Genomic DNA, 22709 nt, shown 5'->3' with positions numbered 1-22709 from the left:
TTGCTTGTTGTGGCTCAATTCCAAAAGTTATTATAGCTAACTAGGACCATGTTAGCAACCAGGCGCATACGGGATAAATATTGTATCATAGAAACCAAGATTCGGATACACATGTGAATATTCCAGCTACGTTTTAATCCTCTATAATAGCGAACTCTATCTGGTGCTATGAGAATCAATTGCTTGCTTCGCCCTTATCAGCTTGGTACCAATTCAAGCTTCGAGAAAATATCCCACGACCATCATAATCGTCAATCTCTCATCGAAGTAGTAGATAATCACAAACAGAGCGGCTGATATGCTTGAACATGATCAATTAACTAGTTAGTCTTCCAGGGTGGCTCCACTCTTGCAGTCACTCAAGACGCTTTCTCATTTATCATCACTGCCTCCATCCCGAGGACGAAAACCACAAGAGAGAGTCGCAGCCAGTCCGCCACGGAATTTCGCACAATTCTCACTTGTCCCGCTCTCCTTTCCAGCTACCATGCCGTCGTCGACACCCGAGGGATCTCTCAAGCACCTCTCTGACCTTACCCCGCCTTCTCAGGACCGCACCTGGCTCACCTCCCCGCACCCGCGCCTCCCCATAGCTGCAACATGCTGCGCTGATAAATCAGTTCGAGTCTACTCACTCGTGAACTTTACCCTCTTATCTACCATATCTGGCGGCCACAAACGCTCGGTGCGGTCGTGCGCTTGGAAACCCCACGTAAAAGGCGAAAGCGTGCTCGCCACAGCTAGCTTCGATGCTACAGTTGGAGTCTGGAGACGATGGGATGGATTTGGGAGAGCAGAACGGGACATGCTAGGACTTGCAGGTGGATTAGCGGAGGCGGACCGCCAGGAGGGGGATGATACGGATGGTGATGAAGAGGATGAAGATGAGGAGTGGGGTTTCGCCGTGCTGTTGGACGGGCATGATAGCGAGGTGAAATCAGTGTCTTGGTCTTCTGGCGGGTCACTACTAGCAACGTGCTCGCGTGATAAGTCGATTTGGATATGGGAAGATCTAGAGGATGGGGATAATAATTTTGAAACGGTGGCCGTGTTGCAGGAGCATTCAGGTGACGTGAAGTGGGTGGCATGGCATCCGGAGGAGGAATGTCTCGCTTCGGGGAGCTATGATGATACCATTCGGCTCTGGAGAGAGGATGTGGACGATTGGGGACAGGTAGCTTGTCTAAGAGGTCACGAAGGCACTGTTTGGTGTGTCGAATGGGAGGCTCCTACGTCAATCGCTGGTGACAACGGCGATGGCGCTCCTACTACTATGCCAATTGATCCCGAAAACGGGAAACTGGCACCATGCGAACGAAAGAAATGGATAGAAGAGCGTTCTATGTCTGGTCCACGGCTTGTTTCCTGCTCAGATGACAAGACCATCCGAATATGGCGAAAACAACCCCAAGAAAAGCCACCTCCGGTTCAGTATTCATCAATACCGAGTACAATTCGTCCTGCTACTATTGATGAAACCTGGATCGAAGAATGCCAGTTACCTGCCATGCATGACCTGTCTATATACTCCGTAGCATGGAGCAAGAAGACAGGTCTAATCGCTTCCACGGGCGCAGATGGACGGATTGTCATCTATCAAGAACGTTTCACATCCAAACCTCCGGCGCACACCACATCAGAACAAGATAAACCAGATTCAGCACGAGAGACCCAGAAAGCCAACGGAGAGAGAACCGCACCATCTACAGCATGGGAAGTTGTAGCATGTGTGGATGCCGCTCACGAGATTTATGAGGTCAATCATGTCTGCTGGGCGAAACGAGCGGATCAGCGCAAGTCTCAGCAACAAAATTTAGACAATTCGGAAATGGACCATGCTAATGAAGAAGAGGTCCTTTTAAGTACTGGAGATGATGGTGTTGTCAGAGTCTGGACGTTAGAGCGATAATTCCCCTCGACGTCGTGCTTCGATTTTGAGGAATCTCTGTTCCATTACTGCGTACATTTAAGCCCGGAAATGAGAAAGCTTTCGGACATTGCTCTTATCACTTTTGATTCTCCCCAGCTTCGGGGCAATATAAACGACTGAATGTTCAAAAGATATCTAATGTGGTCTCGAAAAATGTATAACAAATCATTCACATGACAATCAATGTCTAGCCAGCGCGCCAGACTCCTTCCAACACGTATATGCAGATTAATCAGATTTTGGAACGGTGAAAGAGGAGGACAGTAGAAAACACAGAGCTTATGAGCTGGATGATGAAGGCATATTGCTAGGATGGTACGATTCCTTCTGTGCACCGAACTTTTCATCCTCATCCTCGCTATCTCCTCCTACACTGCCGTGACCATTCGCACCCCGGGACCTATCGTCCGTACCGCGTAAAGTGTCCAATTCGGAAGCGTCAAAATCTGCAGCGGCCTCTATATCATCATGGGACGAGCGTTTATTTCGGAATCCGGAAAAAGATCCGGAGCTTAGGCCGTTGAGATTTGGGTAAATACCACGGTATCCACTCCCTTGTCGCTGGCGACGAGAGCGCCAAATAAAGAATCCCCAGACAGCTGCAGCAATGGCAACAACAACAAGGGCAACTTCTCCCGATTTATAGTAAGCTGCCCAAGTTGCAGCTTTGAGTTTCTCCTTCTCGCGCTGCTCGGCAGTAGTGCTGTTGGGGTGATTACCAACAGAAGTGAGAGCTCCTTTTTCACCATCGATGCGAGAATCCGCAGGATTTCCTCCAATGCTAGTGATATCAACACCCAAAAATCTGTCAAGCATGTCACGCGACCGTCTCCCGAAGTCAAATGGTACCATATGGCTGGCGTTGTAAAATAATACATATGTTAGATTCCGCGCTTCTTGATAATAGCCTGCGGCCTCTCCTTCAAAAGTCCAGTCGTGTCGTGGTGCCCAGACTCCGGGCGAAAGCTCGAAGCCCGCTCCGCCAGACCATTGCATGTTGTGGATAAACTGTTCAGTGCCAATATGATTGCAGATAAAATCTTTGGCCCCGCTGAACAAGGTAATAGGGATTCCAGACTCGAGAATTTCTGGCAACAATTGCACTGACGGCTTGGAATTGCGCGCATTAAAGTTGCTCGACACTGCTCCTGTGCATTCCCGCCAGCCAGTTCTTTTGTCATCGTTGACATGTAAAGCACTGATAACATCGTCCCGACGGAGGTATGGGGTTATATGCTTTAAATCTGGCGGCCAGTTCATCCCACATGAAGGGAATTCGTCCCTAAGTCTGATGTCATACATGTTTATACATTTGCCATTTTCTCTTGTCACCTCAAGAACTGCAGAGAGAACCTTTTCACAAGCGCCAGCGTGAATCCGGTCCTTACCACCGCTATCGAGCTCGGATATACATTCCGAATGTGCCCTTTCAACCCGTTTAGCAGCATCGGTGCCGCTTTGTATAAGGTTCTCCTTGTAGGCATAGGTTAGATAGGCCTGATATTGTTCCACAGGGGAGATCCACCCGTTGCCAATAAGCAGGCCTTTGAGGTTCCAGAGTCGACTTTGTGCCTGGGTTGTGGTATTTTTGTTACGATCTAAAATCGCTTTAGCAATATAAGGTATATACTGGCCGGCATAGGATTCGCCGGCGAAATATAGCTGCGACCAAAGGTTAGCACGGATTAACAGAGGCCAAGGTTGTGGAACAGGTAGGGTAACTTACATCATCATGCTCATACTCAGGGAACAACTCAAACCACTTTTCCAGGAACGTGACGAAATGGCTTGCCATCTCGTCCAGTTCGTGGATATAGCTATTGGTATTGACATAACTGAATCCTGTGCCAACAGGCTGGTCCACGAACAAGATATTCGCAAATTCGTCCCAAGATCCTTCATTATATATCAAGGTGTGATCGTCCTTTAATCGATACGGTCCAATCTCCATCAAAGCGCCATCCATAGAGCTGCACCCGGGCCCTCCATTTAGCCAAATAACAGTTCGTTGACGATTAGCGATATGACGATTCTGAAAATGCCAGAAGAAAAGGTTCCCATTGTTTTTGTGGTCAACTTCGACATGTCTATCAAGAAAATAACGTTAGCACAAATAGCCCCAGAGGCGAAGATAATCAATAAAAAATTGACTGGGGGGCGGAATTCCCGCCACGGCTCGCCTCACCCAGCATGCATCTTCAGTAGGGGACCGTCCGGCTGTCCTGGGAGCGAACGAACGTAGTAATTCGAAGCACACTTCTTTTCAGCAACAACCGAGCTTCCCAATACCCCCCATACTAAAAGCCATCTCGCCAATGTATGTAGCAGGAACGCCGGCGTTCGAGTAAAGGTGGATGTCGAGCGCATGGTGGGCAGCGATGACCGCTCCGGCAGAACAAGTCCCCACGCCTGAATGGAACTCTTCACTCAACTAACTATTGCAAACGATACTTAGAAATCATGTATGAAACGGTGGTCTTTGCCTCTGGAAAAAGACGCCTGTTCCGTGAGGATTTGGATGTTCTTTTGGTTGAAACAATGGGCCTATCGATGCGGGTTGCGGAATTGCCGCAGGAACATGGAGCTTCCCTTGACGAAGAAACCGAAGAAAGCGAGAGAAAATAGAGAGGTTAAGAGCCCAAGAGAGACAAATAGCATTGCATACCTGTCAAAATGGCGAGAGGATCCAGGCTGTGTTGCAAGTTCAAGGGGCGGGCGGTTATGAGGTGGTATCGCCGTTCTTGTTAATGTTGGCGAGATGGCCACATCTCCCAGAACACCCGAGCTAGTGTGCAACCCGACCCACCGCTGACAACGCCAATGTAAATCCTCGGTATCCAGTCCCGGATATGCAGCCGCACCTACGTATCCTGTATACCAAGTGGAGCAACACACTATTTTAAGCTTGCGCTAGCTGTTACCGAGCAACTGTTTTAGTGCGGTGATGATAACGTTCTATCTGGACTGCAGCGGGCGGAAGTACGGAGCGGTCAAAACCGGAAATTCTAGTAGAAGAAGTTGAGAATGAACTGCGAAAGATACAAGAATGATTTCCTTTTACCGGCATCGCGAATCAAAGTGACTTCTAACTTTTAATCTCTTGGGAAGCCCGTAATTGCATTAATTCAACATGGAGTATGTAACGAGTCCCAAACAGGGATCTGCTGATCCGCTGATCCTTTCTGCGCAATGGGCCTTTCTCCAGAGTATGCCCCGTCAGATTCCACGGAATATTTAGCAAGTTCGTCATAGCAAATCCACTAGCCCTTTATCCGCATCCTTTTTAATGAGCTCAATCATCCCCTGCAGGAGACTCGTCAGCGCAAACTCGGCAAAGGGGTCCAGCTCTAGGCATCAGCCGGCTCACCTCGGGCATCACGGGCTCCCCTTCTCGACCTTTCACATATCTAAATGGCATTTCCGTAGTTTCGTGCTTGTCGAGTCGTAACTCCGGATAATCTACCCATTCAATCTGGTCCAGAGGAGCTGTATCCATGCCCTGTAAGCATGAACGGAATGCGAATGGAGCTGGGAAGTTACCTTTGTCCTCGACGACCATGCGAGTTACCCTGACTGCAGTATCGGTTGTCATCTGCTTAGGCCCTAGTCTTCTACCCGCATAACCCTTCTTGCGCAATTCTGATGTCCTATCTATAGACAAAAACCGCGTTAATGTGCTTGCCATCAGGCATTGGGTATGCTTAAAGAGAAAGCTAGCAGACAACCGTACCTCGCGGAGGGTCATCTCCTAAAGCAAGCAGGTACCCAATTAGTAGCTGATCCAAAAATGCTTCTGGCATTGTACGAAAACAAAGTCATTTGTGCCAGCGTCTTTATCGGGTCATACCAAGGATGCCCCCATAAAGAAAGATATCGAACGCATCTCCATCCGCCGGGGATAATTCTGATGTAGCGGCTGGATCTAGTAAGCAGACCCTGGGCTTCTGACTGGAAAAAATCTCTTCGACACCTCGGTGCTCCACATGTAAGCTGTCCAAAGCAGCCAGTTCAGGCGGCAATTGCAGCGACTCTGGAACGGAGGTGAGCATGAATTTAGCGCCTGCTGCGCAGGATTCCTTTGCGATAGATCCGTACTCGAGAGCAGACCATGGGCCTAACTCCGGATCCAGATGCTCAACAACATAGGTTTTGGTGGTCGTTCGTGGTATCTCGCCCATTGTATTTTATCCCGATGATATCAAACTCCGTCTTGCGCTTTTTCTGACGAGGTGAGTACCAATTTCAGGTTCGCCAGTGCCCGAAACCTAGAGTGCTTCAGCTACCTCAAATCTTGTGCAGAGTCCTCAATCGAGAGATTTGTCGATAGGTGCACCTCCTGTTTGTCTGTAACTCGGTCTTTGCGGGCTGGCCGTTGCTAATCGTCATCAGCAGAAAATTCTAGAACTCGAGAAAATGTAGCGCGCGGCAAACAAACCACTTTTTCGCTTTTCTATACTATACAAAAAGTAAAAATTAGATATTCTGGAAAAATTCTTGTAGTTAACTAACTACCCATGGGCCCGAGATCCAGAGATGGGGTACGAAAATCGATGCAGTGGGCCTGCATCCAGCACAGAAAATTTCCCAATGCGCCGCAGTTGGGCCGTGCATACAATGAAAACAAGTAAAACTACATTCATTATGCATTTACACATTGGTTGTTCGCCTGAACAGGCAGCTAGGTATTTACTACTGAATCCGATGTTTACAAGCAAATGGTCGAGTTGCAAGTGTCTACTCTTGCGCTGTATCACCATAGAATTTTACAATTCCTCCACATGTCACACGAATTAGACTTGGAAGGATAGGCTATAATATTGAGAGCACAACGTAATTCCTTCGGGGAGCTAAGACATTGAAAACACCGGCTATAATGGTCTAGTCATATCAAGCCTACGTCACTTTCATGCGGAACCAGGATGCTCCTAACGAATGTGTCCGGAGCCTGGCCCATTCCATTCCTCGAACGCTTTGATATGCATGCGGGGGAACCAGTGGCCCGCTTGACACTGAGTTTGTCCATTTGAATAATATGTGACAGAAAATCCCATATCCTGGAACTACCCTGCTCGGAAGACTTCAATCCGAATTCCCATCTTAAACCCGCTATGTTGGCTAGTAGTTAAGTACTGGAACTACCGCATGAACTCACAGCAAAAGGTTGCTGACGGTCGTTGAGGAACTCTGTATCCCAGAATTTCTCGAGGCAGGTGTCTAACATAATGGGGTTATGTTGGTGACACGCTGCAGCATCCAAGGTTATACATGTAGGTGAGATTGGATGCAAGCAGATGGCAACTGCGGGCGTCCTTGGAGCGGAACGCATTACCATGGAAAAAGATATGTTGGAACGTACGTTTACTCACGACATGCCGACGGAGGTGGCTATTCATAATGGATGTTCGCCGTTTGCAGCGGAAATATCACATACTTTGACGTCCCAAGAAATCGATAGAGAGTGCGATAAAGGGTAGAAGGTATCAACTATTGCTGAAAATGCCAATCCTAATCCGTAGTTGACTCCTAAGCCAGATCATCTCATTACCAGAGCAATTTAACTTCTTGTTGTGAAGCATAATCCGTTGAAGTCGATACGGCTGCCAGCAATGCTCGTACATATTGACTGGATCCGGTCAATACAGATTCAATGATGATGGTCCTCTCTCCAGCTGAGAACGGGCAGCTGAGGGAAACAGTCGCCAGAGATCACAATTCATCCTCAGCAGCGATCGCGCAAACAACCTCGCTAGTTTTCAGACCCTCTTCGATTAAGGTCGAGATGTGCAAGCTATCGGCCAACAAGTGTCCCTCCTGGGTTCTTCTTATCAAGGTGTTGCCGCTTCGACGCCCAGACTCTGACGCTGCCGACATTGGCGCGATAGCTGAGGGGAAAAAAAAAGAAAAAAAAAAGAGAGGCGGGAAAAGAAAATGCAAGGGGAAGGACAATGTCACCCGCTCCCTTTGCAAAACGGTGAGGGAGAGTTCTGGGGGTGGGCAGACCACAGGCGTAGTAAGGGCCAGTGTGCATCCTGGAGCAAGCTTGATGGCCGGATAACTACAAGATGAGATAAGTACGCTGGGCTTTTGAAGCGGGACATGACGCTGTTAGAAAGGCCGGAGCAAGAGAAGACGTGGAGGACAGTTTGTCTTCTGTGGATGATTAACTAACTGGTTTATGAGAAGAATGGCTTGAGATCTGAGTTTGGTGTGGGAGAGGTGATTCATGTTGTTTGCGGAAACACAATGACTTCTGGAGAGCCTTTGAAGCCAAAATGAAGAATTTCACGTCCCTATTCCTAGCCCATAAGAATGGCGATATTATCACAGAGCCTGGCAAGATTGAAGTGTTGATCCTTGTCAAGCAAGTTGAACCGTGAAACGGAAGAAACGGCTTTCCACGACCCCTCTTCACCCACAAGAGAGTTTGGCTAGTTCGGTCGTGAGCTCCCAGCTGATCACCTTATCGATAACCACCCAACCCAGTTGAATAACATCGAGTTCAAGTCGTCAGCACTCGCTCGCCAACCCTTCTCTCGCCCCCATTCTGCTCTTCAACGTGCCTCTCTACCAGCTCTTGTTTCCCTTATGCAGTAGCAATTATTTACTTTTTCATCCATTGGGATTGCTGCCAAACCCACCTATGCTATCCTGGCCCGCCTGAAACCTTACCTCCTCCTCGTTAACATCATCATCACCGCACTGGACGTCTCTGCTCACGACCACAGCTGGCTGCTCAAAGTTGACCGAATTTTGCCTTCACGGTGCCATACGCCCAAACCACAGCCATGAACCCTCATCAGCAGAATAAGATCGACATCAATGTAATTTCCACCCCCATCCTTTCTACCTAGACTCAAGTTCACACATTCCCCGCTAACCCAATCCTTTGTCTGCTCCTAGTCTCTGAGCCCCGATGAACAGCGTCTTTTGCGGCTGTATGGGAAAATTCCAAACAAGAAAGACCTGCTCCAAAATAAGCTGAAGGTTGATCCGTCCATTTGTTTCAATCCGGGCCTCTCCTTGGAAGCCCCTCATCATGTCTATTCTGATGCTAATAGCCCCCATATAGGAACGAAAATATTTTGACTCGGGCGACTATGCTCTTAGCAAAGCCGGCAAAGCATCCGACGTTGGAGTTACCAGCATCGGTTCCCGTCATCCTGTCCCGGAAAATATCCCTCACCTGACTGCAACCTCACCTCCCCAAGCAAGCCCCATTCCCGGACATTTCAATGGTCATTCCCCAACCCAGACTGGCGGAGCCCATAACGGGTTACCCGTCGGGATGAGCCGTAGTCCGATCCGAGAAAGTAACTTCCCACACCGAAAGTCGAGTCTGGGAGATAGCGGGCTTGGGGAGGAGGGCCAGAAAGAGAGGTCCAAAGACGCTGGTGAGGGTCTTACTAGTGCTGAAGCGCGCAATCGTGACACCAAAGAAGGGAGCATAAGTCCTCCACGAGTCACAGGCGGTTTGCCAATTCGGAGATAGTCTTGAAGTTCCCCCGGCGTAAAGTGAAAGGGGAGAGAATTTGGCTACAATCTTGAAGTTGGTGGTATGATTTGCTTATTGAGATGGCAACCGTTAAACCGTTCTTTGCACTGGGTGATTCATATGGAGTACCGAATGGGTATGGATATATCGTGGGTGTCTGCTTGTGGAATGCTGAGTGGTCAGTGAGCTTTCCAGGGCTGTGAGCCTGGAATCTCGTTGTGGAGCTCGTTTGCCTTTTATCCTTACTGTTACTTCTCCCTTCCTTATCCCATATCTAAAAGACCCTCGCATGTCCTCAACAAGCTGTCCAACTAGTCTGGACTTTACGTTGCTTCCCAGCTCCTTTGACCACAACTTCTCTTCTTCTCCTTCACTCTCTAAAACCAGCCTACTCATGCCTCCCCAATACTTCCCTCTCCCCTTCTCCTTGAGCAGCCCGTGACATCCCTTCTGTCTCTCTGCGTATCTGTTTTTGGGATTAATGGGGCTTTATCTGTCACCCTGTGTTTCCTCTCATGACCAAGTAACTCTGCATTTGTTATGAAAGCATTCTGCTTCTATATCCAAATCAACACCACTACTTTTCCACGCCTCTAGTTATTTCCTCTTGACCTTTTTCTTTACCTGCGGTGTCCCTTTTCCTATGCTTTTTCGCCTGTTTTTCCCCCTTTTTCTAAAATTTTCTGACATGAAATGTGTTTTCCTTGTGTTGTCATGCTTCAGGCTGAGAAGAAGCGTTTATCATTTGCAACTGCTCTGCTGATTTACTAAATCAAGTCCAAGTATATTTATTTTCTAAATGACGGCGATGATATTCAATTCAATGCTTTCAAATTATCAATTTCCTTAACCCGAGTGATATATTGTACACACATAACTTTGCAATTTCCCCCCCTTTGCTCAGCATGCATCGTTATAATCAAAACAGATAAAGAAACAAGTTAGAAGAAAATGCTGAGGGAGCGCAAGGCAGGGACTTTCTGTTGGATTTGCGGTGGTTTGTTAGTAGCTTTGCATTGTGTGAATCTGGCAGTGATGATAGGTGACTAAAGGAACAGGGATAAAATACAGTGGATGAAGGGCAAGGGCGATGGGATTCTTCATTTGGGATGTTTATCTCTTGATACAGCAACGCCTGGATATCCTACTCTTCTCTCGTCTTTGCCCTAAGACTTGGTGATCATACCACCAGGATTCGGTCGAGCCCGGCCGCACGGCAGGTCGCAGTTAGGGTTCTCGGGTACGTTTAAGAGGGACTTGGACGCTTAGCAAGAATGGGCAGGAGTTAGACGACGTAATGTCCTCCAAATCCGGCCCAAAAAATGGATCAGGTCCGAAAATCGACCGCGGAACGAAGGACTCTTAAGCGAATGTGTTCGCAAGCGTAATTTCCGATAATCAAGATATCATAAGAGCGTTCGGAAGCGTCCGAGTCTAGGGGGATATAACTCGGATTGCGAGAATAAAATGCATCGCAATTTACACGCTGCGAACCGGTAAGCAGCTTCTTGGAGACTGACTAAACAGCCACGCTGGACATATGGCCTCCGACTTCATCATCTCATGTCAGGTATCCAACTGTGTCGAAATAATCCAAATAAAACGCTTGCTTGAGTGGATGGCAAAATATTGCTTCCGATGGTAGTCATGTGTCGATATTCTTTCAGAGCTCCAGTTCACGTTTCAGTCTGTCTTCCAATGTCCAGTCAAGCCACCATCAATATCGTCCTGCTTGCCCAACCACAACTCGACCGCGTAAAGCCCCATCGTGCATCCCAGGTTGACCCATCTCCAAAAGTTCCCGCCCATGGCTCCAGCACTCTTCCACCATTCCCCATTTGCTCCCGTGGATTGGGCAGCAAAATGTTGCATCAGCAAGCTGGTGTAAACGGCAATGAGAATGGATGGTGAAAACCAGCTCAAGAAACCCAAAAATTGACCAGCACCGTCGGAATCATCAAGAGACGCTTCCTGGGATAGAGCTCTTGCTCCAGATTCCCGAACTGCAGGGATAATCCTTGTCGATGCATAGAGCACAAACAAACGATACAGCAAAGATATCAGGACGGAAGGGCTGATGGCACTGAAAGCGGCGCTCACGATATTAAAAGCGGTGTGGATGATGGACGGCAAGGCAGACAGCGTATGCATAAGCGTTGTGTACGAGGCCATGATGATGGGTGGAAGCGGAGGAAAGTCGGGTTGCGAGGACACGGATGGTGTCTCTAAGGGCGTCGAGGGTTGATAGTCGGTGAATATCTGATAGATGCAGAGAACGATGTAGGCAAACAATAGGGAGCTCTCCACCGGATTTCCTCGACCGCTCCCAATGCCCCATGCGCAAAGGAACACAGCACATGTGATTGCAACCCCGATTAAAGCGGAATCAACGCTGCTGATCTCTGGAAACCGTAGCACACGCCATAGAAAGTAAATCGAGCTCGAGATAACCGAGGCGGACATAACAAGGAGGCTGATCTAAGCAGGAGTTAGGTCGGGGGATCTTTGGGGGCGTAGACACGAAACATAGCTTACCATCCAGCTGTCACTTCTTCCACCTCTATTAACTAGCCATCTTGTGATTTGACCGGCAGCCTGAATGACTAGCAGACTGCAAAACCCCTCAGCCAACTGGAAGACTGGAGTAGACCATTGGAGAAGCTTGTCCCAGCTCCCTAGCGACACTGTTTCGATCAAGCCGTTGGCACCGAATATCCATTCATGGATTGAAGTATCTTGTGCTCTCTTCCCATTGAACGTCCTCTCTACCCAGCCGCTGGAGTTATCGGAGTCGACAGAAAATTTATTTAGGGACCAGATCAGGAGTATAGGTGCAACTATCCATTGTGTTGACCTGGCGAGGATGATCAAGGCATAACGAACTCGCGAGTTATCCGGGGTGGTGAGCTTGAGCACGGAGAGTAAAAAGTAGAACGTTGCCAGAGACAGGGAATATGCCAGGCCGCAGGTTCTCCCACCGACATCGAACGCGAGGGGAATGGACAGAACGATGGCGGTGAGGAAGAAAGCGGACGAAATGAGACGTACGATCCACATCGATAGTGGAAGCTAGCTGTACGCACGTTGAAGCTATTCGAGTGGAATCGGGAAGCAAAGACTGCCTGACTGTGCGGTGCGAACAATCTCGGAAGAGGCCCTTTTAGACGATCTGCAGTCTGGTGCTGTCTTTTGGGTGTTCCCTCGTGCCTGTCTCCAAGATAACGACTTGGCTGTAGGCTTTCCTGTGTCGAGATGTCCCGGTCAGACGCAGCCGAACCGATGCTCGAAGGTAGAAAAATTTCAAGCGTTGTTTTGGTAGAGGGACGCCGGCTAGCTTCGTGGGAACTGGGGAATAGCCAAAAGCAGCAAGCGATTTGGTGACGGCGACGATGACGATGACGATGATGATGCCAGAGTGTCCAGAGGCTAAATTTTAATATATTTAATCCACAACAATTACATGTAACTCTGATGATAGTGATGATAGAAAGAGAATTCAGGAGGAGACGAGGAGGAAGAAGAAAAAGAAAGAAATAAGCCAGAGCGTCTTCTCCGTTCTTTTATTTATCACAATTAAATTTGATTTTCCTTTTGGCTTAATTTTTGCTTCCCCCTAAAATCGCGGCCAACACATGCTCGTAGTGTAGGGTCGCGTGCAAGCGAGAAGCAGAGCTAGAATGAGCTTTTTAAGCAATTACTCCCGTACTCTAACATTAAATACATATCAAGATGTGTAATGCCTGCTAGGAAACACTGTGCTTCCCCCGGGGTAACCTCTCGCCGGCTATTAAGACTTGGTTCATCAATCCTAGCTGTGCTAAGATGCATTCTCACGTCATAGGCGAATGGTTAACTAGTTGAAACAACTAGCTAGCTAACTCGTTCACCCACTCAACCACCCGGCGCGCCATTTGCTTGTCGCTGCAAGTTCTTACGATCCCCTCGGAAACCACCTTCTTTCCGCAGCGATTTATGAGTCGCGTTTATTCTCGACTGCTCAGGATGGCACAGGAATCAGCTTCGAAGAAACTCAAGGCAGCTGGTCCTCTGATCGGCACCCACAAGTAATTATGTCTGCTTGAAATTTTTGTCAGAGAAAGCATGTTGACATAATTCTAGTGGGCATTTCCACGCAGACGAGGCCCTAGCCGTGTATCTTCTTCGGATGCTGCCAACGTATTCTTCCTCGCCCCTCATTCGCACCAGAGATGCAGAGCAGCTGGCCGCCTGCCACACCGTTGTTGATGTTGGTGGGGAATACGACCCGGCAAGGAATCGCTATGATCACCATCAACGCACTTTTCAAAACACCTTTCCAAACCATCAGACGAGACTATCGTCTGCTGGCCTAGTATACTTGCACTTTGGGAAGGCAATTGTCGCCCAACACATGTCTAAGCCAATTGACCACGAAGATGTTCAGCTTGTCTACGAAAAGTTGTACACCGATTTCATTGAGGCCCTGGACGCAAATGATAATGGCATATCCGTCTATGAGCCCCAAGCGCTTGCTGCTTCAGGCTTGCAGAAGCGCTTTCGCGATGGAGGAATCAATATTGGCTCCCTAATCGGCGATATGAATCTGCCAGATCCCATCGAAAACCTCGACGAGGATGGCCTCTTCGCCAAGGCAAGCAAATTCATCGGAGAGACATTTGTCAGGAAGCTCCGTGCTGCATCTGGCTCCTGGTTACCTGCCCGAGAAACTGTGCGAGCCGCTTATGAAGCCCGGTTTGACGTTCATCCCTCTGGCAGAATCATCTTGCTCCCAAAAGGTGGGGTGCCGTGGAAGGAGCACCTATATAACTTGGAGGTAAACGCTCCGGGAGCATCCACTATCGCTCCATCCGACGACCCAAGGCTTGGAAAAGAAGCATTCTATGTCCTCTATCCGGAGTCCACAGATCCAGGTGCCAAGTGGCGGATACAGTGTGTCCCCGTTGACGAATCGAGCTTCGAATCTAGGAAGCCGCTTCCCGCGCCCTGGCGTGGAGTCCGAGATTCAGACCTTGACGGTGTCATAGCTGCTGAAACCAAGAGTAAGAATCTCGCCCCGATCCCCGAGGGAGCCATATTTACTCATGCGAGCGGCTTCATTGGCGGTCACAAGACGAGGGAAGGGGTACTCGCAATGGCAGTTAGAAGCTTGCAGTACAGCGACTGAAAAACATCCTGTGTAATTGCACTGTTTATCAACGCGGAAAATATCCATCGACGGCGTATTGGTCTACATGGTAGCATGGTTTCTATATCTAGTTACCTATCTCTATACAAACCCCTAAGTTACCAGATTGCCCGTTATAGCAATCTTTCAACCGGTACTGTCGCGGGCATGATTCTCGCAACAGTATCATCAGCCACTTAACAACCGGTCAGAGAGTTGCCCATAGTGCTATATTTCCCGAGACTCGAACCCCTCCACTTCTTCAGGAGTAAGAATTCCCGTAATTTTCCGAATTCCGTTTCCGTATATGCTTGTTTGCCACAGGTGGAATATGCATATACGCATGCACATTCCCGGGCAGAAATGCTTTAGTGGCCTTGCGGCTGCGCATACTTCCCTCGAAGAGCATAATGGTAGGTCCATTCGTAATTCTAGCCAGCCGGTTAAGTGTGTCTTCCACTTTGCATCCAAGCGACGTCTTAAGAGCAGACCCGGAAGGCCGGCAAAGGTTGCAAGGGCACTCGTGAATAAAGATTGGCGAAAAGGAGACTCAGTCTTCTTGTATTATTCTCGGCGGAAGCGCTCCAATATCCTCAATGTTATCAGATCCGACACCCTGCCTCGCGTGCCCCAAACTTGTACTCGTTTCCCCCAGTAGCTTCTCTATAATTTTGGCTTTGGCAGTTGCTTTTTTCAGCCTTTCGTCGAATTCAGCGACCGCTTCTTCTGCATTTTCCATCGAAAGCGTCAAAGGATCCACCAGGGAAAGAAACGCCGCGAGATGCTTCTCTAGTCGGGGGTTGGGAGGTAGGTCAGGGAGGTGGACATCATCACGATCAGGGGTATTCGTGGAGACTGCTTCAGCGCCCTCAGCAGCGCCATTCAAGCTCTTGGAAGCGTGTAACAAGCCATGATTCCCGGGTAATCGCTTCGCCCAAATTATTCCCTTGCCGTATAGTCTTCCCATCTCTTGAAATTTTTCAAATCCATTTTCAACCGCGAATACGCATCCTTCGTTGTAGCCGGCGACTTCTCCGTCTTTAAATCCGAGCTCGTACCCCTCGGCGTAGAAGGTCTCCTCCAAGTCAAGTAAGCTGTCAATGTCCATGCTTGATGTTGGCGCGTCGTAATATAAGGAAGTTTTTGCTTGCGGGGGAATATCTCTCAAATCAAGGAACATGGAAAGAAAGTTGTGTCACTTCGGCGTGTGGATGACTCAATAGCTTTCCTCTCCCGCTCCGGCTCCGAAATTTATTTTTTTTCTTGTCTCCCCGCCCCCGCCATTTCAGAAAACACCCCCCCCGTTCCCCCTGTCTGCAACAACTAACTCCCCATCGAACAAGCAATATGGGCTCCCAAGAGAAAATCCTGCCCCAGAAGGGCCAACGGAATATTCTCGTTACCAGCGCCTTGCCTTACGTAAATAACGTTCCCCATCTCGGAAACATTGTGGGCTCCGTTCTTAGTGCCGATGTCTTTGCTAGGTTGGTCCAAGTGCCCCGATGAATCCTTGCAGCGAAACTAAGCAGACCGGAGCAGATATCACAAAGCCTGTGGCAGACCGACTCTATACGTCTGCGGAACCGACGAATATGGCACGGCGACGGAAACCAAGGCGCTCGAAGAAGGTGTGACGCCCGAGGAGCTATGCGCCAAATACAACAAAATTCACCAGGAAGTTTATGAATGGTTCGAGATCGGGTTTGACTTTTTCGGCCGGACTCCAACGCAAAAGCATACCGAAATATCGCAGAGCATTTTTAAGCGACTCTACAAGAATGGATACCTGGAGGAGAAGACCGCGGAACAGCCATTTTGCGAAAAGCACCAATCCTTTTTAGCAGACCGATATGTGGAGGGCGAATGCCCCCGGTGCCACTACGATGATGCCAGAGGAGACCAGTGCGATAAATGCGGCTCTCTCCTGGATCCTTTCGATTTGATTAATCCCCGTTGTAAGGTCGACGGCGCGACACCAGTTAGCCGTCCAACGAAACATATTCATCTTCTATTGGATAAACTTCAGCCGCAGATTGAAGATTGGGTTCGCCCTGCTATAGAGAAAGGAGACTGGCCGAAAAACAGTCGAGTCATTACTGAATCATGGCTGAAGGAGGGCCTCAAAGATCGTGGCATTACGCGAGATTTAAAATGGGGTGTACCGGTTCCTCTCGAAGGCTATGACAACAAAGTTCTTTACGTCTGGTTCGAGGCTTGTATTGGATATCCTTCCATAACGGCCAACTACACCGATGATTGGGAGCTCTGGTGGAGAAATCCAGAGGACGTCCGATTATACCAGTTCCTCGGAAAAGATAATGTACCCTTCCACGCTGTCATTTTTCCCGGCTGCCAGTTAGGAACAAAGGACAATTGGACCATGTTGCACCACCTTAGCACCACCGAATATCTTAACTATGAGAACGGCAAGTTCAGCAAATCCCGCGGTATCGGTGTCTTTGGAAACAATGCCAAGGACACTGGCATTCCCCCAGATGTGTGGAGATACTACCTTCTCAAGAACCGACCAGAAACTGGCGATACCCAATTTGAATGGCGTTCCTTCATCGATGCCAACAATGGAGAGCTTCTTGCGAAACTGGGAAACCTCGTAAATCGAGTTGTCAAACTGATAGCGAGTCCCAAAGCTTACAGCAGCGTTGTGCCTGATTTTACCATTCCGGAATCATTCAACCCCGTTCTAGATGATGTAACAGCCATTCTCCGCCAGTACATTGAAGAAATGGAAGGGGTTCACCTTCGTGCTGGGCTCATCACCGCTATGAGGGTCGCTGAAGCCGGCAACAACCTCATTCAATCAAACAAACTCGACAATTCTCTCATTGCCAACGAGCCAGAACGGGCTGCCACCGTGGTCGGCATAGTGACTAACTTAATTCACCTTTGTGCCAGCGTCTTCTCTCCGTACCTCCCCGCAACATCAAAGTCCATTCTCGAACAACTAAATGCTCCATTCAAAAATATCCCATCCCTAGAAGACCTCAAGGACGGTTGGAAGCCCACTGCCATCAAGGCTGGCCATAAGATTGGCAAAGCAAAGTATCTCTTCTCTAACATCGACGTCAAGAAGGCTGATGAATGGCGGGAAATGTTTGGTGGTTCCCAGGCCGAAAGGCGAAAGAAGGAGGAAGAAGCTGCCAAAGTGGCTGCCAAAAAGGCCGCAAACAAGGCTAAAAAGAAGGAGAAGAAGAAGCAGCCCAAGGGAGATAAAGAGGATGTACGCGTGGGAAAGAGTGTGGAGACCTCTGCAAAGGGAGGTGCAGAAGCTGTTTCTGCAACAGCAGAAGACAAGAAGGGTGAAGCGGTGGAGAAGATTACTGATGGCGTTGCCCAGGTCACGATTCCCACATCTTAATACTTGTCAATGGCGATGAAAGAGTATTTTTTTTTTCCGTGGGTTATCTCTTATGATATGATGTGATTATCTTTTCTGATGCTCTCTGACACATTGGGGAAATACTTTTCTATTCCCTTCAGTTTTTATGTCGCCCTTTTTCCTTTAGAGAAAACATAGATGGATATACATTATGTATACCATGGGTTCTAGACATAAATGATAAGACTGGTATCTGCGCAATAGTTGCCTGATTATTGGGAGAGGTGTAGAAGTATTCTATACTCTTAACCCCCTCCTGCGTGGTGAAGTTTGTCATACCTATTCTATTTGAGGACTAGAAAGAAACTCGTAGACTGACCAGAGGCAACGAAGGGAATCATACTCAAATGGGAGATAACAGCAGCCAGAATACCATGTCCAAACATCGCGGTCATTCCAGAATAATCAAAATCAGAGGTGGAAAGGACACGAATGGTCAATGCGTTTGTGGTACAGCTTTTAGGGTAAAGGAGTCGGCGGGAAGGAAAGGCATAGCAAACAGCACATGCTCAGGGAACAGCCATCATGCACTGTTATGGAAATGGTATATTATTCAATCGTGGCCGGCCTGCTTCGACGTGTGCTAACGTATAGGAGTAAACGGCACTTTCTAGATCCTAAGACGCAGGGCTTCTGTGAATGCATGTTGGTGGTCCTTGGTTATTGTATTAGAACTAATCGGGTGCACGATATCGCATCATCTGGTCCTGCGTGCGTTTGAAGGGCGAGGTCGGACTTCTTCTGCGGCGACAGGATGCATCATGACCTTATTCGGAGTTTGTGGAGTATTGCCAGTATATCCCTTGCTCCAGTCATAGCTCACTGCATAGGCAAAAATGTTCCCGTTACGGTTGAAGGTGGAACAGGAAATCGTCCCTCCGACATTGGGAAATCCCTTAAGTCTGTGCTTGGCATCTTTATCCCAAAAATGGAACGTTCCGTCGCTGCCTGCCGTACTGAATGTGCCGTGTGTGGGGTGGAAGGCGATGGAATTGACCGAATAGACGTTGCTGACGGTTGTGGAGCCACTGGGGCTTTCGCGGTGACACTTGAAACTGAAGTTCGAGCTAGAATCCTTGTCTTCAACATACTGAATCGCACAGCGACCCTCAATGCTGCCAACTGCGAATCCTGTAGCATCCGTGAAGCAGCTGACAACTCTTGTTTGCCACTTGAGGGGCGATTGCATGGTCTTGTAGAACTTTGTAGGTTGGTCCAGATTCACAATATTAATATATCGATCTGCTGTGCCGATGACGAGAAGCTTGTTCCTAACGTCCATTGTGTATACCCGTTCTTGACAATCGAGAGACGCAATGGGCGTAGACTGTCGCAAATCCCAGTACTTTACAGTTTTATCCCACGAGCCGGTGACGAGCAAAGGCTGACTTGAATTTGCTGGATTTGAAATCATGCGGCAGCATCGAATAGGCGCGTCATGCGCTGCGACTTGAACAGGATTGCTGGGGTTGCCAGCTAAGTCGAGCATACGGGCGGCTTTATCTGCACCGACACCGACAACCTTGGTCCCATCCTACAATGTAAAACACATGTCAGGACCTGAGTAGGAGAAACGACAGCAGGCTGAATTCGAATACGTACAGGCGACCAACAACAGTTCAGAACAGGACCCTGGTGCTCAAACAGCGCTTTCCCTTCACTCATTCCTTGTTCGTTGATCTCGTAGATACGGACTTTCTTATCCCATGATGCCACTGCAAGGTGGTCGCTAACACTTGAAAATGCGAGATCGGAGATGCTATCCTCCGGGGGCGAGGACAGGGCAACATCCTTAGAGAGATCGCCTGTCGTGCTGGTGGTGGAGCCAAAGAGGGCTGACGACATTTTGGTAGTCGTGGGTTCCGCGTCGCTTCAACGTCCTGATATGAAAGAAAGAAACCGGTACACCAGATAGCATGCAAATCAACCCTGTAATATAAAAACGGGGCAAAAGGAACAGAAAGAAAGCTGAATCAAGGATGGAGGTTGAGCGTGCGATTCGTCGAGTTCAGGAATCTTTCGCTGATGGTCAGAGGATGCAAACGTGTCAAACAAGCTTCTATGATGACTAACCTCACTGAACTGTTAGTCACGAGGTTTCGGAACCTTTTTATATTGGTCACGTGAGAGGCGAGCTTACCTGCAGTTGTACGGAGTACTCAGTACGCCGTACCTCCTTCAGCAAGCCAGAAGCCCCCGCTGGAGGCATACATACATAATGCATATCACACCCTGTACTTCGTATCAGCCCGTGGATAACCACTCTGTGGTTGTTGCCAGGTGGTTAGATAATAAACTTGGGTATGGAGTAATTACAAGTACAACTCAACCATAGGCTTCAGGAAGGAATTTCGACTTGGCGGTGTTGGGTACTCCGTAGTGCGGAGGAGTCATTTGCGGATTTGTGACGTTCCTCAACGGTCCCGGCCCACAGATCAGAGCGCAGCAACCCGCTTTTAACTGCCGGACCGCTTAGAATGCTGTCGCCGGCAAAGCAGTGTGAACGCGTTCTCAAATCGCTCATCCACCAGGTACCAGAGCTTAGTTACTATTGACAACTAGACCGATCCCCCCACCACGGGGAAACTATGAACTGATAACCCGAAAACATTACTAATTATCCCATCATGACGAGAATTCCGATCAAAATTTAAGAGTGAGACTCTGTACAAGTTGAAGGCCCTCGGGATTCAATTGCAATTCCAATTTAGCTGGCTAGGAATATATCTTCGGCTGCAGGAATATCCTTCTTTGCTCTTCGTCACCTAGTTACAACAATGGCCGCAACAAATCTCCCCGCATTCCTTCAGGAATCCATCAAGTCCACCAAGGTTGATTATCGAAAATTGGGTCGTAGCGGCTTGAAAGTTTCCGTCCCAATCCTTGGAGCTATGAGTTTCGGCTCGACCTCATGGGCTCCATGGGTGATCGAGGAAGACAAGGTATCATGCCCTACGGTCAAGTCTGCGAGGATTCGTTAGATCTTGCTCACACCAAGGGTCAAACCATAGGCCCTTCCTCTCTTGAAAGCTGCGTACGACAGGGGTTTAAATACTGTATTGCTGCCCTTCCAATGTAAACCGTGAGATGACATCCAGAGAAGCTAATATAGCCCCCAGTGGGATACGGCCAATGTGTATTCAAATGGCATCTCAGAAGAAATTATCGCCAAAGCCATTGAAAAGTACAGCATTCCCCGCGAAAAACTGGTGATCATGACCAAATGCTGGGCCGTTGTCAGCGAGCACGACAATGTTATGGCATTTGGACAAAACAAGGTGTATGCTCGTAGCAAAGATTATGTCAATCAACTTGGTTTGCTGCTCCGCATCGAAATACTCAGAATGATTATGCTGATAGTTGTGTATAGGGCTCTCGCGCCAGGCAATTTTCTCTGCAGCGAACGCCTCTTTGAAGAGGCTCAAGACGGATTATATCGATCTGCTCCAGATTCATCGATTCGACGATGAAACTCCTATTGAAGAGACCATGGAGGCACTCCACGATTTGGTGAAATCAGGAAAGGTCCGATACATTGGGGCAAGCTCGATGTGCACATATCAATTTGCGATGATGCAATTCTGTGCGGAGAAGCGCGGCTGGACCAAATTCATTTCCATGCAAAACAAGTACAATCTCCTATACCGAGAAGAAGAGCGGGAAATGAACAGATTCTGCAGGGAAACAGGTGTAGGACTCATTCCGGTGCGGCATCCATTCTTCAACACTGAACTGCTGAGGAGTAGAAACTTATATATGTGTGATCATAGTGGTCTCCGCTGGAACGAGGTTTCCTTGCCCGCCCGCCTTCCGTCGAACCTGTCACGCCTCGAGCTGAGTTGTACCTAAAGACTAACAATCTTACCGAGGAGGACCTTGAAATTATCCGCAGAGTGGAAGAGATCTCCAAGAAGAAAGGGAGGAAAATGAGTGAGATCGCTATAGCTTGGATTAAGAGTAGGGTCACCAGTCCTATCATCGGATTCAGCTCTATTGAACGGATTGATGAGGCTTTAACAGCAAGAGAAGTGAGTTTGACAGAGGAGGAAGAGAAATATTTGGAAGAGCCGTACAGGCCCAAAAAGGTAGTCGGTCATTCTTAGATGACAGAAGGGAAGAAGACCGTCTTTTTGGTTGCTTGGATTTCAAAGCGTCTGCTTATTTTCGGCTAGCGTCATACCAAGACAATTACGCAGAACTATCCAGCGAGCATCCCATAGGTCCTTCAAGGCTTGCGCTGTAATCCCTTGATAGTGAGGCGACTTCGGAGAAGGCGATTCCGAGTGCCGAAAGGCAGGCTATTGATCACGTAACTGTCCATCACAACAACAGTTATTGTTTATCAGAATAGTCTGGCTTATCGGGCTCATTGTTTTGGTTCCTGAACAGAAGCCAACTCCTGTCTTGCGATGCCTCTTCGTTGGAAGAAAAGAGTGAAGGGCACAAGACGCGCAGCCGGCGGGTTGGCTTGTTGGCTCCGTCCTCACGCTACTCCGGATTTGGCCTAGTGCTGTGGATTCACAGCGTGGCGAAAATGCGGGGTACATTAGCTAAGCCGGCAGATCCCATGATGTTGATGGGCCGAAGTGGAGCCGATGATGTCGCGGTACTCTAGAAGTACCTCCAGAACACTGCTCCAGAGCTGGCTCAGCGGTGGTTGATGTTCGTCTGTATGGCCGCGCAGTCGAAGGGCTTATGAGGCCATTGTGCCAACCCGCACTTCGTT

At 48.6% G+C, this 22709-nt stretch overlaps 11 protein-coding genes across 11 annotated transcripts; 6 read left to right on the top strand and 5 right to left on the bottom strand.

Moving 5' to 3' along the window:
- Window positions 1–396: 396 nt before the first annotated feature.
- Window positions 397–2048, top strand: CIA1 (Cytosolic iron-sulfur protein assembly protein). The gene has a single exon (XM_003070275.2). It carries the CDS (start codon window positions 488–490, stop codon window positions 1907–1909), a length of 1422 nt encoding a protein of 473 aa, XP_003070321.2. The 5' UTR covers window positions 397–487; the 3' UTR covers window positions 1910–2048.
- Window positions 1567–4649, bottom strand: KEX1 (Cell death protease). Its single transcript, XM_003070274.2, has 3 exons — window positions 4116–4649; window positions 3657–4017; window positions 1567–3592 (listed from the first exon to the last, which is right to left on the bottom strand). Exons 1-3 carry the CDS (start codon window positions 4295–4297, stop codon window positions 2210–2212), a joined length of 1926 nt encoding a protein of 641 aa, XP_003070320.2. The 5' UTR covers window positions 4298–4649; the 3' UTR covers window positions 1567–2209.
- Window positions 4650–4990: 341 nt separating this feature from the next.
- Window positions 4991–6300, bottom strand: D8B26_006847 (uncharacterized protein). Its single transcript, XM_066125313.1, has 5 exons — window positions 5778–6300; window positions 5661–5678; window positions 5471–5581; window positions 5298–5416; window positions 4991–5233 (listed from the first exon to the last, which is right to left on the bottom strand). The coding sequence occupies exons 1-5, from the start codon at window positions 6106–6108 to the stop codon at window positions 5177–5179; spliced, it is 636 nt and encodes a 211-aa protein (XP_065981395.1). The 5' UTR covers window positions 6109–6300; the 3' UTR covers window positions 4991–5176.
- A 1278-nt stretch (window positions 6301–7578) lies between these two features.
- D8B26_006846 (uncharacterized protein) lies at window positions 7579–8232 on the top strand. The gene has a single exon (XM_066125312.1). It carries the CDS (start codon window positions 7581–7583, stop codon window positions 7983–7985), a length of 405 nt encoding a protein of 134 aa, XP_065981394.1. The 5' UTR covers window positions 7579–7580; the 3' UTR covers window positions 7986–8232.
- A 483-nt stretch (window positions 8233–8715) lies between these two features.
- D8B26_006845 (uncharacterized protein) lies at window positions 8716–9419 on the top strand (the record flags this gene model as incomplete). Its single annotated transcript, XM_003070272.2, has 3 exons — window positions 8716–8751; window positions 8831–8914; window positions 9000–9419. 3 exons carry the CDS (start codon window positions 8716–8718, stop codon window positions 9417–9419), a joined length of 540 nt encoding a protein of 179 aa, XP_003070318.1.
- A 1493-nt stretch (window positions 9420–10912) lies between these two features.
- D8B26_006844 (uncharacterized protein) lies at window positions 10913–12979 on the bottom strand. Its single transcript, XM_003070271.2, has 2 exons — window positions 11958–12979; window positions 10913–11900 (listed from the first exon to the last, which is right to left on the bottom strand). The coding sequence occupies exons 1-2, from the start codon at window positions 12477–12479 to the stop codon at window positions 11106–11108; spliced, it is 1317 nt and encodes a 438-aa protein (XP_003070317.1). The 5' UTR covers window positions 12480–12979; the 3' UTR covers window positions 10913–11105.
- Window positions 12980–13201: 222 nt separating this feature from the next.
- On the top strand, window positions 13202–15667 carry D8B26_006843 (uncharacterized protein). The gene is made up of 2 exons (XM_003070270.2): window positions 13202–13486; window positions 13542–15667. Exons 1-2 carry the CDS (start codon window positions 13395–13397, stop codon window positions 14584–14586), a joined length of 1137 nt encoding a protein of 378 aa, XP_003070316.1. The 5' UTR covers window positions 13202–13394; the 3' UTR covers window positions 14587–15667.
- D8B26_006842 (uncharacterized protein) lies at window positions 15079–15694 on the bottom strand (the record flags this gene model as incomplete). The annotated part of the gene is made up of 1 exon (XM_003070269.2): window positions 15079–15694. The coding sequence occupies one exon, from the start codon at window positions 15692–15694 to the stop codon at window positions 15137–15139; it is 558 nt and encodes a 185-aa protein (XP_003070315.1). The 3' UTR covers window positions 15079–15136.
- A 190-nt stretch (window positions 15695–15884) lies between these two features.
- On the top strand, window positions 15885–18098 carry MES1 (methionine--tRNA ligase mes1). Its single transcript, XM_003070268.2, has 2 exons — window positions 15885–16070; window positions 16126–18098. Exons 1-2 carry the CDS (start codon window positions 15934–15936, stop codon window positions 17960–17962), a joined length of 1974 nt encoding a protein of 657 aa, XP_003070314.2. The 5' UTR covers window positions 15885–15933; the 3' UTR covers window positions 17963–18098.
- A 109-nt stretch (window positions 18099–18207) lies between these two features.
- Window positions 18208–19943, bottom strand: GLE2 (RNA export factor gle2). The gene is made up of 2 exons (XM_003070267.2): window positions 19586–19943; window positions 18208–19517 (listed from the first exon to the last, which is right to left on the bottom strand). Exons 1-2 carry the CDS (start codon window positions 19826–19828, stop codon window positions 18681–18683), a joined length of 1080 nt encoding a protein of 359 aa, XP_003070313.1. The 5' UTR covers window positions 19829–19943; the 3' UTR covers window positions 18208–18680.
- An 817-nt stretch (window positions 19944–20760) lies between these two features.
- On the top strand, window positions 20761–22193 carry D8B26_006839 (uncharacterized protein; the record flags this gene model as incomplete). Its single annotated transcript, XM_066125311.1, has 5 exons — window positions 20761–20925; window positions 20995–21039; window positions 21103–21298; window positions 21354–21688; window positions 21754–22193. 5 exons carry the CDS (start codon window positions 20761–20763, stop codon window positions 22084–22086), a joined length of 1074 nt encoding a protein of 357 aa, XP_065981393.1. The 3' UTR covers window positions 22087–22193.
- Window positions 22194–22709: the final 516 nt, after the last annotated feature.

The sequence above is a fragment of the Coccidioides posadasii genome, chromosome 3, assembly GCF_018416015.2.
Source record: "Coccidioides posadasii str. Silveira chromosome 3, complete sequence".
NCBI classification, from domain to species: Eukaryota; Fungi; Ascomycota; class Eurotiomycetes; order Onygenales; family Onygenaceae; genus Coccidioides; species Coccidioides posadasii.
The sequence above is the reverse complement of the archived record's forward strand: the minus strand, read 5'-3'. Positions and strand labels throughout refer to the sequence as shown.

Excerpts from the sequence above, each read along its gene's own strand:
- CIA1 (XM_003070275.2), top strand. The coding sequence starts at position 488 with ATGCCGTCGTCGACACCCGAGGGATCTCTCAAGCACCTCTCTGACCTT.
- KEX1 (XM_003070274.2), bottom strand. The coding sequence starts at position 4,297 with ATGCGCTCGACATCCACCTTTACTCGAACGCCGGCGTTCCTGCTACAT. Across the intron at positions 4,018-4,115 it reads CTACTGAAGATGCATGCTGG|ACATGTCGAAGTTGACCACA; the intron begins GTGAGGCGAGCC and ends TTTTCTTGATAG. Across the intron at positions 3,593-3,656 it reads CTGAGTATGAGCATGATGAT|CTATATTTCGCCGGCGAATC; the intron begins GTAAGTTACCCT and ends CTTTGGTCGCAG.
- D8B26_006847 (XM_066125313.1), bottom strand. The coding sequence starts at position 6,108 with ATGGGCGAGATACCACGAACGACCACCAAAACCTATGTTGTTGAGCAT. Across the intron at positions 5,417-5,470 it reads CATGGTCGTCGAGGACAAAG|CTCCTCTGGACCAGATTGAA; the intron begins GTAACTTCCCAG and ends GCATGGATACAG. Across the intron at positions 5,234-5,297 it reads GGGAGCCCGTGATGCCCGAG|GGGATGATTGAGCTCATTAA; the intron begins GTGAGCCGGCTG and ends AGTCTCCTGCAG.
- D8B26_006846 (XM_066125312.1), top strand. The coding sequence starts at position 7,581 with ATGATGGTCCTCTCTCCAGCTGAGAACGGGCAGCTGAGGGAAACAGTC.
- D8B26_006844 (XM_003070271.2), bottom strand. The coding sequence starts at position 12,479 with ATGTGGATCGTACGTCTCATTTCGTCCGCTTTCTTCCTCACCGCCATC. Across the intron at positions 11,901-11,957 it reads GAAGAAGTGACAGCTGGATG|ATCAGCCTCCTTGTTATGTC; the intron begins GTAAGCTATGTT and ends ACTCCTGCTTAG.
- D8B26_006843 (XM_003070270.2), top strand. The coding sequence starts at position 13,395 with ATGAGTCGCGTTTATTCTCGACTGCTCAGGATGGCACAGGAATCAGCT. Across the intron at positions 13,487-13,541 it reads CCTCTGATCGGCACCCACAA|TGGGCATTTCCACGCAGACG; the intron begins GTAATTATGTCT and ends ACATAATTCTAG.
- MES1 (XM_003070268.2), top strand. The coding sequence starts at position 15,934 with ATGGGCTCCCAAGAGAAAATCCTGCCCCAGAAGGGCCAACGGAATATT. Across the intron at positions 16,071-16,125 it reads AGTGCCGATGTCTTTGCTAG|ATATCACAAAGCCTGTGGCA; the intron begins GTTGGTCCAAGT and ends AGACCGGAGCAG.
- GLE2 (XM_003070267.2), bottom strand. The coding sequence starts at position 19,828 with ATGTCGTCAGCCCTCTTTGGCTCCACCACCAGCACGACAGGCGATCTC. Across the intron at positions 19,518-19,585 it reads TGAACTGTTGTTGGTCGCCT|GATGGGACCAAGGTTGTCGG; the intron begins GTACGTATTCGA and ends TTTACATTGTAG.